We start from the raw sequence: 18,736 nt of genomic DNA, 5'->3' as shown, positions 1-18,736 counted from the left end.
AGGGTTCCAGAGAGAGCCACAGTTTGCGGTTCCAGAGAGGACCAGAAGAAAGGGGAGACGAGCCGCTACTTCAGGCAGGGCATCGTCGACAACCTAGAGCAACCAAGCACGGGAGCTTCTAGGACAAACCACCGAGCAGAGTAACCAAGCTCAAGATCAAGTGGAATTGGATATCTGTATTCAAGTTTGTACTATGTTATTGTTGTAAACTACCACAATTTGAGACCAGTATAATAAATCTTATTGATTGTTACATTGTAAGAACACTGTGTGATTGACTACTTATTTCGAGGCACTGTAGTTGCACAAGTCGAAAGAGTTGAATGAGTGAATGGTCTGCTAACAATCTGCTGCATTTAGAGAAAGTCAACCTTTGACTATAGAAAAGATCCCAGTCGCAGGGAGGACTTTCGTTCCCCACATTCAGAGGAAAGTCCCCTGTGACACCCACCACAGGCAATCGATCGCACCACGTAAATAGAAAGCTACAGTACTTGAAAGCGCCCACTTGTGAAGATCATTTTCACGTCGTTCTTTCGCGTACCTCGACAGCGAGCCAGCCACGTACTACTAGCTTGCGTCGGTCCAGCTTCGGCCCCGTCTAGCTCGCCGCATCGTCCCCCGGGCTGCTGGGGCGGCGGCGCACTCGTCATTCAACGCACGTGCGGGAATCAAGAACTCTACGTTCGGCATTTTGCTCACTTCGGCCGTCATTTTTAGCGCAGAAAGAACATATTCAACATGGCATTTACTACGAACGCAATCTCTAGAAGTATGGCCACGTCTGCAGCAAGAATGGCTGCCATAAAACATGTAACAGTCATTGGAGGAGGACAAATGGGAGCTGGAATTGCTCAGGTAACTTGCCGGTACTCCCCTTAGTCCCATACCGTTTGAATTGACGTTGGCAAGGATGAGATGGGATTGTTCAGGGTCGACTAGAAATAGATTTCTAACAGTGAAACTCAATTAAATTGCTTTTATAAATGACAAAGAAATTGATTCATGTGGATATCACATTATGGTTTGACTTTCATCAAAGCTACTTACTGGAGCTAGCTAGAGCTAGACGCCTAGTCTAGTTAGAGGATGGAGTGCTGAAGCAAATTACCAATTTGTTGCAATACAGCTATACAGTTGAACCTCTCTTATCCGGCCTCCCTTTATCCGGATCTCTCTATTATACGGACGCAATCTCGCCGTGATTTTTTTTTTTTTAATAATTACGGGAGGAAAGGGGGATTCCCAACTCCTTGAGAACTCCTACACAAACACACATGAATTACATATTACTTCCAACATGATTAACATACATTACATCAACTCAGATCAAGTTTCCTTCCAAATTGCTTACCTTCAGACATTTTAACATCCCCAAACATCCCCAAATCATCGCATTTTGAAGCGTAGTTTCGTCGAATCGTACTGTTTATTTTCAAGACCTACTTCATACATTTCTTAATAATTATTTAGGGAAATCATCCCAAGAATTTATAAAAGAAAATGATTTCATTCTTGCAAACATGAACCTCTATTTTGGGGTCTGTTACTGAGTGTAACAATGAAAAGGTTGCAGTATACACATTACTACATGTGGTACTACAATGATGGGCTACATCAGTACATGTGTATGTATATGTTCATGTATAATGTATATTAAGCATTGAGTCTCCCGTATCCGGCCAAATCCCTTATCCGGATGAGCCCCGGTCCCGACTTGTCCGGATACGAGAGGTTCAACTGTACCATGTCAATACAGACAATGCAATAGTTGGCTCAATAGTTAGTGTAGAAGTAGAACCCTAATGAACAGTGAGTTAAAGTTTTGATGACTTGTGTCTTGTAAGAATTTGATTGATTGGTTGATTGGTTGGTTTGTTCATTTATATATTTTTTCATTTTAGTTTAACCAAATTTATCCTGAATTGAATGAGCCTGGGTAAATGCTGTGTATCATTAGTTGGCCTCTTCTTTTTATCACCAGCCTCCCTCTAATCGGAACCTACAACTTTACTGCCTAATGTAACTACAGTATACACAGCCCAGCCGCTGTATTTAAATAGTGACAGGGCTGTCCTGGAATGGCCCACAACACAAAGAGAGCTCAGCGATCGCTTTACGATTGCTTTGAGTTTTGATACTTGACATCATTTTTTGTCACCTCAAACTCATCAAATGTAATCTTCATTAATGACACTACATAGCTTGAATATTAGCTATGTTGTCGATATTGACATATACACATTTCACAACTTACCGAAAATGAAGATTATATGCAGCATGTGTGAACGGTACATCTGATAATAGGGAGTTCATGCGATCGGGAATGCACTTTTCAAGAGGTCATGCTGTCGACCGTGCTGCTACCAAAGAGCGCACGCACGCAGTAGATCGCTGCACTTCCAGCCACACATGTGCACGCATAATTTGCATTTGCTGCATGCAGTGGTCAACGCTCCATTTTGAATTCTGCAACGATGAACCCCGATGGTTGGTCGGGAATTGCACCAGAAAGTGCCATTTTTTTTGTTCAATGGACTTATCTTGAGGGCTCTCTAGATGGACTTATGTGCCTTCTGTAATATAAGCACAGGGAATAATTTTCCTGGTACCGCATCGCAATTTGCTATGCATTTTTACACCACTTGCACTACACAAGCTAACTTTTGTGTAGCAGTTTTCTTACATAGAAGTGTACAGGATATCATTGAAGATATTTTTCACCAGCTGAAATTGCTAATCAAATTTGAGTTTGAAAATTATTCCCTGAAGCATGCATGTTATGTGAGTAATGTACAAATGTCTACAACATGAATTATAAGTTTTGTAGTTGTGTTGTGGTTCCCCACTTTGATGGTGAGGCCCCATCTGTCAAAGCACAGCATCTGGTTGGGCTATGCCTAACGCTGTAACAATAACATTGTTAATGAAAAAAAAAGAAGAAAAATTGCTGTCACATAATACTGTTAAACAATAACATATTATTGATTAAAATCTGTCAGTGTTGATGAAGCAATATATCTGCATGACATCTGCCCATTTATTTTTAGCATGGAATAGGAAATGTCAGCAGAAGAGCTCACAGGCATTTCTTCAGACGATGACTTTGCAATTTGATCAAATTACAATCCAAAGTGATGTTACTCTGTTCAATAATTGACAGGTTGCTGCCCAAACGGGCCACAGTGTTACAGTGGTGGACACAACTGCAGAGATCCTGGACAAGTCCAAGGCTTACATCCAGAAGAGCCTGGCCCGTGTCGCCAAGAAAAAGTATGCCGATGATCCAGATGTGAGTGGAGAAAAACAACAAAAGAAAAACAAAACAGAGTAAAACAAGAAAAGATTATTAAGAAATATAATTGTTATTGTAAAAAGAAGCTCCATCTGCACTGAACCATTGTTGTGTTTAGGCATGTTTGCCATAACATGTCATACACACACACACACACACACACACACATGACACAAAATCACACACAACTATCATCTTCTGGCCGTAGCTCCAGATGGCGCCATCAGGGTGCAACCTCGACGATCATTGCACCAATGACGCATCGGTACTCCTTTCATTGCACTGCTGTGCCAGGCCTTGGGTCCCTGCACATGTTTTTGAGCCCATTCCCAGAAATTCAATGTCCTCATCTTTTCCCCTGTCCATGCTCTCCCATCTTTCTCTTCCCCTCCACTGTTCCCTGCGGAACAGCTCATATGAGTCCATTGGATATTGTGACTTGCCATACTCTGTACCATCTCAATTTCCTTTTAAGCACCAATGATAGAAGGAAGGCTCTGGTCTGATCATCCAGATATATAGATGGACATTACAAGAACATCAGTCTTAACCATATTTCATCCAAGTTTGGCACAAGAACAGATTTCATTTTGCACATTTTGCATTTGCAGTAATCAATTGTAAACCTCAGATGTTTTAATAGAATGTTGACTTTGATGTATACCGGGTGTCCCAAAAAAAGCGGAACGGTGGATTTTCAGTACCTTGCGGTCTAAAAGTTATATATCTTTTGACATCATTAGAAAGAGCATTTTCCGCAGAAGACTATGATACCAAAATCATTAGATTTAGTTCTGTAGTTTTTATTCTACGCCAATTTCTGAAAATGCAGTCATTGTCAAATTTCGCCGGATTTTTGCTACTTATGAGATAATAATTTGAGTGCGACACGCGATCCATACGGTGAATATTGTGTAAGCTCGGTGATCCATGTCAACAAAAGATACAACTTTCACATTGGGCACGGGCCAGGAAAAAACAGTGTGTGTGTGTGTGTGTGCGCGCTCCCAATATGAAAGCGTTATCTTTTGTTGACATGGATCAACGAGCTTACACAATTCACCGTATGGAACGCGTGTCGCGCCCAAATTATTATCTCATAAGTCGCAAAAAATTGAAAATGACTGCATTTACAGAAATTGGCGTAGAATAAAGAGTACTGAACCAACTTTAATGATTTTGGTATCATGGTCTTCTGCGGAAGATGTTCTTTCTAATGATGTCAAAAAATATATCACTTTTAGAAAGCAAGGTACTGAAAATCCATCGTTCCGCTTTTTTTGGGACACCCCGTATAACAATGTTTGTTATAAATTGTAATTTGGGCAGTGGTGGTGGAGGTCGGGGGGGGGGGGGGTATTTTGTGACTGAAACACACACAAAATATTGATACCAAAGTACATCGTGTACATTCTGTACAAGCTTCAGCGTGTACAGAATGCATGTGCAAGACTTGTGTTCAGTTCGTCAAAATTTTCACATATTACACCCGTTTTGAAGAAGTTACATTGGTTGCCAGTAAGACAGAGAATTGTATTTAAAATTTTGATACTCGTTTATAAAGTATTGTATGGTCAAGCACCTGGTTATCTATCAGAATTGATATCAATGAAATCACACTCATATTCTCATAATTTACAAAGTACACAGGATAAGTTGCTTCTAAAGCAATCTCACTTAAAAACGAAAGTAACTTTAGGGGACTGTGCCTTCAGCTGTGCTGCTCCAAAACTTTGGAATAAATTACCTGAGAAACTGAGGAAGGCATCATCACTTGTTGTCTTCAAATCTTTATTGAAGACTTATCTTTTTTCAGAAGCCTTTGATTAATTTGTTATTTATTTTCGTGTGTCTAATCAGTGACAGGAGCTCTGTTACATCACAGCGCAGTAGAGTATATTTACATAGTAGCTGCGCTATACAAATTTGTCTAATTATTACATATACACATACATTTCAATGGTTAATGTACCACAGAAGTAACAGAGCATTATTGAAAGGGGAGTGTATTACATCATTTCTCTCCAGCTAGGGCGCACAAGGATATTTCATTCTTGATCATTCAATATGCACATGAGAGATTGTTTAACCCAACTTGCTGATGCAACTCTCACACAAATGATGCTTGTGATTATTTCATAATAACTGGCTAATTTTGTTGTGGCAAAGTTACAGTGTAAGACATAATATGCTAGAGGTTACAAAAGGCTATATTTTCTCATTGCAGTGAAGGGTCTGTGGGGAAATATGTGCAAATATGAGAAGTGTAAAAATGAAGGCAGTATTTTGTGGTGTGGTTTAATAGTTGTCCAGTCATCAAGGGTGATGTTGATTCTCTACTCCGTCTCTCACTCACTAATGTAATGCGTTTAGGGGGGTACAGAGTTTGTGAACTCCACCCTGGGCCAGATAAAGATGGAGACCAATGCCGAGGAGGCAGTGACGAATACCGATCTGGTCATCGAGGCCATCATCGAGAACATCGGGATCAAGAAAGACCTGTTTGCCAGACTGGACAGGGCAGCCCCAGCGTAAGTCGGCCATTCCATCACCATTCAGATGTCTATTACCTTTTTTGATCAGTTTTTATCACATTAAACATCTTCCATGGTCAACTTAACTGGAATGAATTGAGGAAAAGAAGAAGAAAAAAAAATCCTTTGATTATATAGTAGACTTGAAAAACGCTTGCTCTTAAAGACTTGCACAATAACACTGAATATTGTAAACCACAGTGTAAATTCTTGACATTTAGGTACCATTTCTCACTCTTCCTTGCTGCATCTCCCTAGATGTAATTACATAATTTTAAGTGCACCATTCTTTGCCATAGTCCTTTTTGTTTCTTGCTGGCAAAATTACTGCTCAGTAAACCTTATGCTGTTGCACCTCAGTGATGATCAATGTAGTTATAGCTGGAGTTAAATCTCCTTGCCAGCTTAAGATAAGGAAGGCAATGATCAAAGGTTGAATGCACAATGGTGTAGTCACAGGTATAGGGGTTGTACAGGTAAGATGGTTTGCAGATTAGTATGTGTATCTGTGGGATCACAACATCAGCAGAAGTGTCCACTAGTATGGGAGATGAATTCCATTGCCTTTTTCATTTTATTTTATTTTATTTTATTTTATTTTTTGTACCAGCAAGAGCATTAACCAGATGATTTGGCTTGATTTAAAGTTATGTGTCCCCTTTGCAACCCTTACAATTAGATTTTCCTATCTCAAGTTTGTAAAAGCTGGTGATACAGACCTTTCCCCAAAATGACAAAACTGGAAACTTCTTTGTGATGGAGCGTTAAGCAGTGCTATATATTTCCATTAAATTTATCTGGACCCCATAAAAATTCCAATCCTTATTTTGGTACAGAAAGAGAGTGTATTCTCAAGTGACATGGGGTTAACTTTTCATTTCTTAAAAAAAAAAACTCTACGGCATGTTACCATTAAAGGGACTGTACAGTACTGGTTGAGGTGAGGATTCAGCTTGTAACGTTTTGTGAGATATTTAGAACCCACTCTATGACATGTTAAAGAGCGTACAATTCTAAAGGGAATCAAAAGTTTATTTGATGAAAATCGGTTTTGAAATGACTGAGATATCTAAAAACAAGGTAAAACAGAGGTCCTAATAAAAGTCAAGATCTGTCAATTTTATTAGGATCACTTTTTTGGATATCTCAATCATTTCAAGACAAATTTTCTTCAAATAAATGTTGAATCCTTCTTGAAATTACATACTTCTTTTATATTTCATAAGAGGTTTCTCATTATCTCACCAAAAAATGTTACAAACCGGAATCCTCACCTCAACCAGTACTGTACAGTCCCTTTAAGATTTCAAACACAACATTTGGAGACATTATTCTTCAATCGTGCAAAATTTCAAAAGAGTGTAATTCAATTGATGTGAATATTACATGGTATTATACCATGCTATTGAAAGAAATGTTGTAATCTGAAGTACATAATTCCTGCAGTCCTATGATACTTTGCATGATCACAGTAAAAAAGAAAAAGAGGGGAAAAAAAGGGGAAAAATGTGTAGCAGTAAGCAATGATCTCTATTTGTTTTGCAATAATGTGACACAAGCTCACAAGACATATGATTGGTGTTCATTTCATATGGGAAACAGACAAGAAATACCACCTCTGATATTCAACATTTTGATAGTCCTGAAGTAGAATTTACAAGATTTTTCAGACAGGACTTGTAATCATATGTAATAACTACTCCCGCTTTCTTTCCTTTTTCTATGACGGTGGTTTTTAGCTTTCAACAGGTCATTAGCAAACCTATTCTGTCATTAAATATTGAGTTTTTGGATGTCCATGCTATCCAACAGTATGATTATTACTAACTGTATATAAAGGTCAGATAAAATGAAGACAATTTCTCTCAAAACATCACTTCCATCAGCATTACTCTAGAATCGTGCAAATCTATTAGTAACACCAGTTCTGCGAAATTTGTAAAGCAGCTCTTCCCAACCCACAAATGTAGGTTTTGTGTTTAAAGACGCGTGGTGTGAAATGGTATTGCAATGTGTGGTAGTGATAGCTTCCTTTATTGTGCACATCCAGCTAAAATTCACATTACATTTTAGCAGGTGCTGTGTGCTAGATGTCAGTTGTTACTCTTACAAAAAAAAGAAAAAAAGAAGAAGATTGCCAGCATTATGCAGATTCATTGCAATATCCATAAGCTACACTCACTGCATTTTTTTTGACTAACTTGGTGCACTGCAATTTATGTCAGATACATATTGAGTGTGAATTCATTTCCTCCTCAGATTATAATCTTCTCTCTGAGTAGGAGAAAATGTAATTTATATCTTTGTGAGGTGAAACTCTTGAGGGCTGCCAGCATATTTTCTCCCTTAGTCCCATACCAGCTGCTGCCATCAGCATGTGGATGTAATTTGGCCATGTACATACAAATCTCCATGAAAGTGCAAGGTGCTAGTCACACATTGGTATGCACTCTGCAGAGAGGCACGTGAGAGAGTCTTGAGCTGCACTTAATCATGCCTACATCACTTACTTGCATGATATCAAATTATATTCAATTCAAATTCAGATGAATTTATGGGGAATTTTCCGCATTGAACATATATTACAAATGAAATACAGTCATTTCTGTCTGTTTCCAAGACAGTAAAACATACAGTGTGAACATCCAAACATAACTGAGATCTATATACATGTACAAATTTAAGAAAAGAATAAGAGAACACGTCAATTGGGAACCACTCGGGATAAAGCGAATCAAATGATCTGACTGAATTATGGCGCATGTATTGGGAGTGTGAATGATATATTGATAAGCACTTGCCTTCTCTAGCAACTACATTTACTGGTATCTGTAGGCATCATATTGAGTTTAAATGCTGTAACTTATGTCGGCTGTAACTGGGGGGGGGGGGGGGGGGGGGGCTTATAAAATTAGCAGAAATGATTCAATAGATTTTGCAATATGTCAGGTGCATTGCATTGCTATGTCAGTGCATACATTAACTATTGGTAGACATACTAAAGCCCCCCCCCCCCCCCCCCCCCCCCCCCCAATTATAGCCAAAATATGTATTATAACTTTAAAAAAAAAAATACCACCCAAACTGATCTGGTCTTGTATCATTCAGTATGAATGAGACTGCCTGCTGTGTACTGTATATTGCCTAACCCTTTTCATGCCCAGGCTGAGGCATAATGTTAGCTTTAATAATTTCCTGCACTTTTCATCAGCATTTTGTAATCCATAAAAACTCAGACTACAAGTTATGAAGTCAGCAAGCCTACTCAGGTGTAGCAAGGTGCCTCATTCCAACAGGATGGTCATGGTAACACAATAGGGATTAGGGGGATTAGGTACTGATCTCTGTTCAATGGCAATTCCTTTTCAGACACCTTCCCCATGATCCTTGAACAAAACGTAGTGGGAGTTGAGGATTTACACACTCTTCTGTCAATCATGTCATGAGCCAATGACTACATGTATGTGAGTCAGTCTGAACCACTACCGTACACACTCAACTGTTTCACTTTGGACACATCAGCAACATACTGACACCAGCATTGCATAAATCAGCACTTTTTTAGCTTTATGACTCAATGTATGAGGACTGAACACTTGAGAGGGATAATTGCCGGGTGTCTGTGTCTCAATTACAAAAAGCATTGCTGTAATTATTTTCCATTTATTTGTTCATTTCTTTTTCTTTTTAAAGGGGGAGAGGGGTGCGTATTGCTTAAAAGCTGAACTTACAGTATCAGGTTTGGGCATGGTTTGTGCAGTAGAGGCTTTCTCTCTGAGCCTGTGCATAACTTAGAAAATTAAGGAATCTTTAAATTTCGTCTCTAGAACAGAAGTGATAGAGCTTAGAAAAATAGTGCGATGAGTAGGTGACTATAATATCAAGTTTGTTCATAGCAGATCCAGAGGTGGCAAGAAGGGGTACTCAAATTGTGTCCCAGTTTTCAAATTTTGATTTTTTTTTTTCCTTGTAAACATGCGGTCAAATTTTCACCAAACTTGACAGATATTATTGCTAGAGAGTAGAATTGTTACTAATATAGTGGACACCATTGCCCACTTGGGTCCCCGGCTGCCCCCCAGGGGCACAATGTTGTGGGAGTGGCTCCTATTCGCGATAGTTTCATGCCGCGAAAGTAACTAAGTATTTATGTATCTATGAGGTACACCTAGCATAGTAACAAGAAAGAGATTCAGATTTGTTGTAATTTTTTTGATTTTTCATGGAACTGAAAGCATGAAACCAATCTTGAATTCTGTATTCAACAAAGCATTTGAAACATGGAGGTGGTTGAATTTATTACAGGCTTATAAATAGAAAAATTAAAGCACTGTTGAGGTGCCACAGTGTGATGTAGGACACACTATTCCGAGTTTAGAGTTATGTTTACCTTTTCTTGCCCCTGGCAGCCCTGTTTTCCATACCTCACAATCTAGGTTTGTTTTTGGTTTTTTTTTCTCCTCTCTCATTTGTGCTTTGTCTCTGTGTTATAATTTAATCTTACATTTTTGTTATGCTGATTCAAATCTGTATTGTGTTTACCCATGTACATATATATGTGCATATCATATGTCTGAAATGCTGAATAAAATAGTAGTACTGTAATAATAATAATAATGTATATTAAAGGGACTGTGAAATGTTTTCTAATGTGAGTGGGAGGGGGGGGGGGGTGTTTATGGGTCAGTGATCTCCTCCCCCCCCCCCCCCCCCCACACACACACATTAGAAAATGTTCCCAAACCCACGTTGTATAACTTTAAACTGGGAATAGGACAATTGTACATCACACTGTGACACCTCAACAGCATTTTTTATGCCTCCGCCAACGAAGTGGCCGGAGGCATTATGTTTTCGGGTCGTCCATCCGTCCGTCCGTCCGTCCCGTTTTGTTTTTGTCGATATCTCAAGAACCGTGTGGTGGTTTTACATCAAACTTGGTATGAGGGTATAACCTGGGGGATAATACTTTGCTTAGATTTTAGGGTCACGGGGTCAAAGGTCAAAGGTCACAGGTTATTTTGTGAAAAAAAGGTTGAAATTTCATGTTTTTCTCCATATCTCGCAAATGGTTCAAGGTATCTTCATGGAACTTAGTATATATGCATGTACCGATGGGCAGTGATTATCTAGGGAAGTTGGGGGTCATGGGTCAAAGGTCAGGGGGTCAAAGGTCAAGGTCAACTCCTCAAAATATCACTACTTTCCTTATATTTATGCAATGCCTGAAGGATTTTTTGTAAAAACTTGATGTATGCATGTATAACCCAATATATATTCTGTGGGAAGTTTCTTGCCAAAAGGTCAAAGATCAAGTGAAAGTGCTAAATTGCACTTCTTCCTCCATATCTCAAAAGTAACTCAAGGTATTATCATGAAACTTACATATTTAAGCATGTTCTACCTAACAGTGATTCTCTTTGGAACTGTGAGGTCAAAGGTCAAAGGCCAGGTTTAGATAATACTATTTTACCATTTGGTACTGAAATTATACTTTTTCTCAATACGTTGAAAATTACTCAATGCATAAACCAATAAAAGGGGCAAAAGTCAAGTAAAAATGATCAGTTCCCCCCAATACCTGCACTCTGACGTTTTAATCATTCATCCAATTGAACCTAGTTCTAGGAAAGTGAACATTCAGCACATTTGTGGCAAACCTGTCATTTTAATGTTTTGCCAATTGTGTGAAACTGTCATCACACATTGTCAAGACATTGTACTATAGACCTATTAGGAGAACCAAGCATTATTGCGGAGGCATACACCAGTCGCCGTAGCGACATTTCTAGTTATTTATGAATAGAATGGGGTTCCTGCTAAAGCAGTTCCTCATTAACAAGTGAGCACTGTATTATTATTGTAGGGTTGTATGCTGTATGAAAAAAAAAGAAAAGAAATGATACCACAGGATGATTGCATGCTTCTCAGAAAAGTGCAGTGACTGTAGCAAAGATCAAAGAGCGGAAAATGATGCCATTATGTAATGAACCACTTAGAGTGAACTCATCCATCACTAACTACTTTGCAACACAAGGTAAATGGTCTTGTGTTTCAGAAGTGTGTGTAATGTGGCACATGTACTCAAATTGCTTTATTTGTATGTCCCTTCTACAATTGTTAATGGAGGCATCTGGTACCATACAATTGTACGTGTGTGTACAGTAGGTCTGTTGCAGCTTTTGTTCCATGTTCAGTGGGAGTCTACTGGTATCAGTCTGAGTTATTCCATGATTAAAATTACTGTTTTGATAGCTTGATTTTTCAGAGATGTTGTTGTTATATGACAAGGTCAGCACAGCTGGTCAATCACCCGGCCACACAAGGCCAGGGGGGCATTTCATGAAGCATTTTGTCCGACAAAGTTGTCAGACAAATTTTGCTCTCAGCCAATCAGATGCAAGGATTTCAGCAGCTTGTAACAGTTGTCAGGAAAATATCCGACCAAAACGCTTCATGAAATGCCCCCCAGGTGCTCTATTTCAGTGACCATCAAATGTATTACATCAGGGAGCTGCAAATGAAATTGTTTTATAAAATATGACCAAGATAGGGAGCCTTACCAAGCATTTTTTTTTCTTTTAACTAGCACTAAATGTGTTTAAAAACATTGTTTTATTGAATTATGTAAACAGTTTTTTCTAACAGTTTTTCAGTTACGTTTGTCTGTGACCAGTCCAGCGACATTTTAATTTTTTCTTTTCATCCTGTAGGAGCACAATATTTGCGAGCAATACATCATCACTTTCAATCACTGCCATTGCAAGTGCGACATCACGACAAGAGAAGTTTGGTGGCCTTCACTTCTTTAATCCAGTGCCTATGATGAAGCTGGTTGAGGTAATAACAATTTGGCCAACTTGCTCCAGGGCCCCATTTTATCAAATGATATAATCGATTTTAAATTTCCTTAACACACAGGCTGCCATAGACTTATGATTGAAATCAACTATATAATCAATTATAACTCTTCATAAAACAAGGCCCTGGTCTACAAAAAAATATTAGTGCTTTGCAATTGACCCTTACTGAATTATTTCGGACTCTTATGATTAAATGCTCATTAATATCCATGAGAAGTGTTTTAGAGGGAGGGGCTATGATAGAAGTGTGTGTATCATAGTGTGATACCAGGTGACATTGATATCTTCATGCCTGCCTGTAATGTTTTGACACACAGTCTGCTGCCATCTGTTGGTCAGTCTATGACAAGCAATCCCCTATATCTTATAAAATACTCTTCTTTTATCTCTCACACACATCAGCCTTGATGCTTCAAACAACTGATTTTTATTTTGTCTAACTGGTAAAGATATATTTGATCAAAGCCAAAGGTCAAAGTTCAAGATATGTTGGACTCATGCAAGTGTCAGCAGAAACTGTTGAAATATTGAATGGAATAATTATAATCATATTTGTTACAGGTATAGACTAGGACAGAGCAGTGAACTGAGTTAGTCTTCGCTGCGATGTTATGGAGGTTAGGGGTCACAGGTCAATATCAAGTTCTCAGACTATGTCCTGTTTTAGTGCAGGGATTTAATCCTAATACATTTGAGTACAATTAGAGCATTTCAGCAGACAAGATGCAGGAGTGTGGAGACAAGAAAATGCCACCAGGTACAAATGTAGATATAAGGCTTGCATACGCCACTGTCAGCTCAGCTGAACTCATAGGCAAATAAATGATGAAATGAAAGACATTTATTTTAAATGTTTGAGGGACGTGTCCATGTAATTTACAAAAAGTGAGAAATAGGCATTAACTTCATGCACAGCAATGGAGTAGAGATTGAATGTGGGAGTTCAGATGTCTCAAAATGATGACTGAACACTTATTCTTACTGTACAACTCACAAATATGAAAGAGTGACATTTCCTGTGTTATCAATTTATGCTCTCTTTTTTTTCCAGGTTGTAAGGATTAACCAAACGAGTGACGAAACGTACGAGAGCCTGATGGAGTTTTCAAAGGCCATGGGAAAAGTCCCCATCACATGCAAAGTATGTATGCACCCCTCTCCTAAGTGGTATTTCCCGTGGATGAGTAGGTCATCGTGTCAGTGAGGAAGATGACAATTAGACCTGTCTATGCAAAACGAAGAACTTATGAGAGCAAAATATGCTCTCAAATGGAATGCTAATATTGTTCCACTCTCAAACCATTATATCAAGACTGGAAAAAAAATGAATATATGTATGATTTGTCACAGACTTTTTTGATACAGATTTCCAGTGTTGATTGCATAGATCAGAAAAAAAAATAAATGCATAACTGCAAACATCACCTCATCAAGGCCAAAAATTGTTAATGCAGATTTCAGAATGATGGATTAGGAACCAAAGGTACAAATTCTCCTGATGCAAAAAAATAAAAAAATTATTATGTTTTAGAATGGATTGTTGATTTTTCAAGTTTTCATGTATTCATTTGTCTTCAAAAGGCATAGCTGATCCGATAAGACCCCCTGCCTCCATTTAAAGAATCACAGGGAGTCTTAATCAAATTTCACAATTTTATGTGTAGAAAAATTTTGCGTTACATACATAGCATGGATAGTGAAATTGTTGTGAACTCTGTGGCTTTTTTTTTCTTAGAAGACTGAGATGTCAAGTTTTAATCCCAGCTAAAACTTTGACTTAATTCATGTAGATGAGAATAATTAAAGCCTTACAATGCAGACACTGTTTTTCTGTTGGCATTCAACAAGATGGCAAAGTGATGTGTTTATTTGATTACATTTTTACAAGATAGTCCATTTTGGCAATTTATAAGTACCATACGTTCTAGTACCATATGTACCATATATATTAGTGTACCATGTCAGGAGAGGTTCGACTTGACCGGTCTTTACACTGTAATCTTTGGAAGATTGCATAAATTTGCCATATTATCGTTGTGTAATCTGATTGTGGTCCCATCTTATCCCCTTCACATAGGATACCCCAGGGTTTGTTGTCAACAGACTTCTTGTGCCATACATGTGTGAGGCCGTAAGGATGCTGGAGAGAGGTAATGTAGTTGTAGAATCTGGAGGGGGATATAGGAGGGGTTGTTGTTGTTTTTCTGCCTACTTCTTTTGCATGATGTCAAGTGATGTCATATTGTGACCGAACTACACCACAATCCAAAATCCCATCCTTCATTTAAAATGATAATCCTATCCCTCAGTGCCATTGTCTCAAAGTAGAGGTGGAGTAAAATAGATACATGTAGTTGATGTACTCAGCAAGAAATGACATCTGTAGTTCATCCATTTTTTCTTACCATTCTGAATGGTTCGATGACTTGTTTGTACAGTCTACTACCTCTAAATGTCATACTAGTGGAGAGATGGTGAGATAGCTTGTAGTCACTGTTTTACACAGTTGTAGCTACATTATTTAGACATTCATTAAGTGACTTAACCCTAACTAGGCCGGGCTATTTAAGTAGGTGATAGAACCTTGGGGGAGCCTCCGAGGGCCCCCCCCCCCCCCCCCCCCCCCCCCCGATCTTGGCCGTCGACTGTGCGATCGTAGTGAAAATGGACACATACATTGCCTGTGACACAATCTCGAGACGGTAAAGTTGATTTAAAAAAAATATATATATATATTCATTTTTTGCTAATTTATGCTAATTTATGCATAATTTATGCATGAAATCAGACTATTTGCTATGAATAACTAAATGAAACTCCAAACAGGCACATTTTTGTGTCAATATTCTTTCTAGTGTCCTTAGCAAATGTAAGTGAAAAAAAAACTGGGCCATCAAAAAAAAGTTCTTAGGTATTTTATTGTTTTTTTAATTTCTTATGTATTTCTTTGTTTTTCAACTTTTTTCCATGACATTGATCAAAGCATGAAAGTATGTTATTGGTTGATTTTTATCAATAAAACCAAAAGATAATCAGGCATTTATGAAATTTGAGTGTAAGCACAATTTGCATTGAAATTGTGCACGCATTCACGTTTTTGAGCAATTTTTGGTCAGACATGCACATTATGTGTAACTTTGGAACCGCGTATCTATCACAAATTTGGTGTCAAAAGATGCGGGGATACTCGCAAGAAAAGAGTCATGAAATATCGCGGCGATGGCTTTTCATGATGGCGACACATTGCGCGGAATTTCGATGGGGGGCCTCTGAGGCCCCCCCTCCCCCCTTCCGGCCTATTTAGCTAGTCAGGGTTAATAGACATGCTGTCAACTTGTGTTCCTTGTTGTTTCCTGTACGGGAATAAGGATGGCCATGCCATTACTGTGTACAAGTGACCATTCATATTCCTACCACCTCTTTCCATCACAGGGGATGCCACACCTAGAGACATTGATACCGGGATGAAGCTAGGTGCTGGTTATCCTATGGGACCTTTTGAACTGACCGACTACGTAGGAATTGATGTCATCAAGTTCATCCTTGATGGTAGGTTCAAGTTGTGTGGTAGCTGGTGTTGTGACATTTGGATGTTGAGTAGTTTGATAAAAATGAGGAAGCATGTTAAAAATTTTTTATAGATCTGGTCTCATTGGCTTTGTTTTTTCCACAGAGGTTTTCTACAGAGATATTCTATTTTGCAGTGAAATTGCATTTTCTTTTTTTTCAAAATCATCTTCATTATATCTCTCTTAGTAACCAGTATGATTACCTGGGACAAGGGAAAACTTGTTATAAGTGTTGTGAAATAAAATGAAGAACAAGCCTGCTGTCATGAAATGGGGCAGAAAAGGGTTTTTAGAATAGCCCCAAAGTAGAATGATTTTGATGTAATATGCAGCATGCTTACAATGTATTACGTGATAGATCTTATCTGCTGCTTGATATCAATTCCATCTTGGAGGTAATGTAACCTACACAAATGTACTGTTGTAGGGGAAGCTTGTCGAATGTAAAGACCAATTTCTCGATTGAGTATGTTACCTTTGCCCTTGTGGTATCCATAAACAGTACCATTATATGCCAGAGAGATGGGATCTCTTTTAAACGGGATTTGGAGGCTTGAAATGGCTGTGAATAACCCTTCATAACTTTTTTATTTAAAAAAAAAAATTGTTGGTTATTGATTCTGAAAATTTGTTGGTTATTAATTATGAATCTTGCATGTGCTACTTCCTTCCACTGATAGGATGGCATGAGAACTACCCTGATGAAGATCTCTTCAAGCCCAGCCCCACCATCAACAAGCTGGTTGCTGAGGGAAAGCTTGGTATTAAGACGGGTGAAGGCTTCTACAGCTACAAGAAGTAATCCCCCCCCACCCCCCCAAGAGCTGCGCCTGACATTCCATCCCGTGCTGCCCCTCTGGGGAGCCACGGTCGTATGTGTGAGGAATACAGCTCATTAACACTTACTGTTAATGTCGGACTGAGTCCAGATACCACCTGTGTTATGACAAAAGGTCTCTTCACTAATGTTTCTCAGTGAAGAAGAAAATTAAATGGGCAAATGACAAATAGTAAAGACAGCTTCCATATTCTCAATATTCCTGGATCTGGGGATCATGATCAGCGATGATCTCGAGCAATTCATTTTGAATTGGAATCTCACTGAAGAGCATGATGTGGATCGAATATTAGTCTTTAATTTTGTTTCTTTTACCATAAAAATTGGTTGTTCTCTTGTTTTGCAAACCTCAGTAATCTGTACCACCATTTGCTGATTTCACAGTGTGATTTTTGTTGTCAAGGTATAGCAGCTGTTGCTACCTCATTGAATGTTTATTGGTGATGAGAAAACTTACAGAATAGTTTTGTTGTTGTTGTTGTCATGTAAGTTTATTTTGGCAATGTATTCATTAGCTGTACTTCTCATGCTCAGCCTTGATGAGTTCACAGAGTATGCACTTGTGAGCTCTCTTTAGTACCAATGTCATAGCATTCTTCAGGATGTTGATATTGTCTGGCAGTCGCAGCCTACACAGGTATTGTATTTGGGAAATCCATTTGAATGATTTTCCCCTCCATTTTTCATTTTGCTAGTCAGCGAGACTAAGACCACTGTAGACTAAGACCACTGTATTTGATGCATTGAAGATTTCAAGGGGGGTAAATAGGTGCACAGGCAATCCCTAGTCATGAACACAGAAAATATCTAACATAAACACCACCACCACCACCACCACCACCACCAACAACAACAACAACAACAGCAGCAGCAGCAACAACAACAACAACAACAACAACAACAACAGCAAGTGCTCCGTATTGGTCTAATGAGTTGCTTCCTGGTGAATGGAAAGGGAAAAAATTGTACTATGGCTGGTCTAGACTTTGCAGGGCTTGCAGTGTAAGAATATGGATCCTGACTGAAACACATAATATGATGAAATTGACATGATATGCAGTGGCTGTTGTAGGGTCAGGGAGGGTCATGTTTCACTTCCAGGAGAGATGGCATCTGTGCTTTTAAGTTTAATGCATCCACATGTTTCAATCATGAAATATGTGGCATCACCAAGCAAACGAAGGAGTGGTATTCAATTGAAGAAACAAATTGCAATAATGTTTGAAATATGTATTAGATAATTTTTGATAATTGATTTTATTTTCTTGATATCAGGATCCATTCACACATTGTCCACCAGAGAGAGTATTATTTCCCTTGTTCAAGAGAGTTCTTATTTCATGTGTATGTATTGATTCTTACACGATTGCAGTTACGTACTATCATTGTTCAATTTGAATTATGAATTGTTTTATCTCTTTCTCGGTGACTTGGCATGCCTTTGGTGTGAACTGGTCTTGGATGTAGCATACTTTTACAAAACTCCATTTGTTTTTACTTCTCTCTCTCAAAAAAGCTCCATTTGGCTGTCGAACAAGCGCAAAAGAGCAATCAGTTCTTTATGTGTGTGTTTATTCAAATGCTGAAACTTGTGTGCAGAGGCATTCAACTCTTCGCCTTAAGTTATAGTGTCTATT

The 18,736-nt window shown here is 38.6% G+C and overlaps 1 protein-coding gene across 1 annotated transcript; it reads left to right on the top strand.

Annotated features, from left to right (window-relative positions):
- Positions 1-671: 671 nt before the first annotated feature.
- On the top strand, positions 672-17,073 carry LOC139720701 (hydroxyacyl-coenzyme A dehydrogenase, mitochondrial-like). Its single transcript, XM_071632056.1, has 8 exons — positions 672-858; positions 3,164-3,292; positions 5,669-5,826; positions 12,543-12,669; positions 13,744-13,833; positions 14,770-14,842; positions 16,125-16,241; positions 16,942-17,073. Exons 1-8 carry the CDS (start codon positions 742-744, stop codon positions 17,061-17,063), a joined length of 933 nt encoding a protein of 310 aa, XP_071488157.1. The 5' UTR covers positions 672-741; the 3' UTR covers positions 17,064-17,073.
- Positions 17,074-18,736: the final 1,663 nt, after the last annotated feature.

The sequence above is a fragment of the Diadema antillarum genome, unplaced genomic scaffold (genome assembly GCF_040938485.1).
Source record: "Diadema antillarum isolate AM-2024a unplaced genomic scaffold, OU_Dant_1.0 scf00000132, whole genome shotgun sequence".
Lineage (NCBI taxonomy): Eukaryota > Metazoa > Echinodermata > Echinoidea > Diadematoida > Diadematidae > Diadema > Diadema antillarum.
Note: the sequence above shows the minus strand (reverse complement) of the source record. Positions and strands in the feature narration are given on the sequence as shown.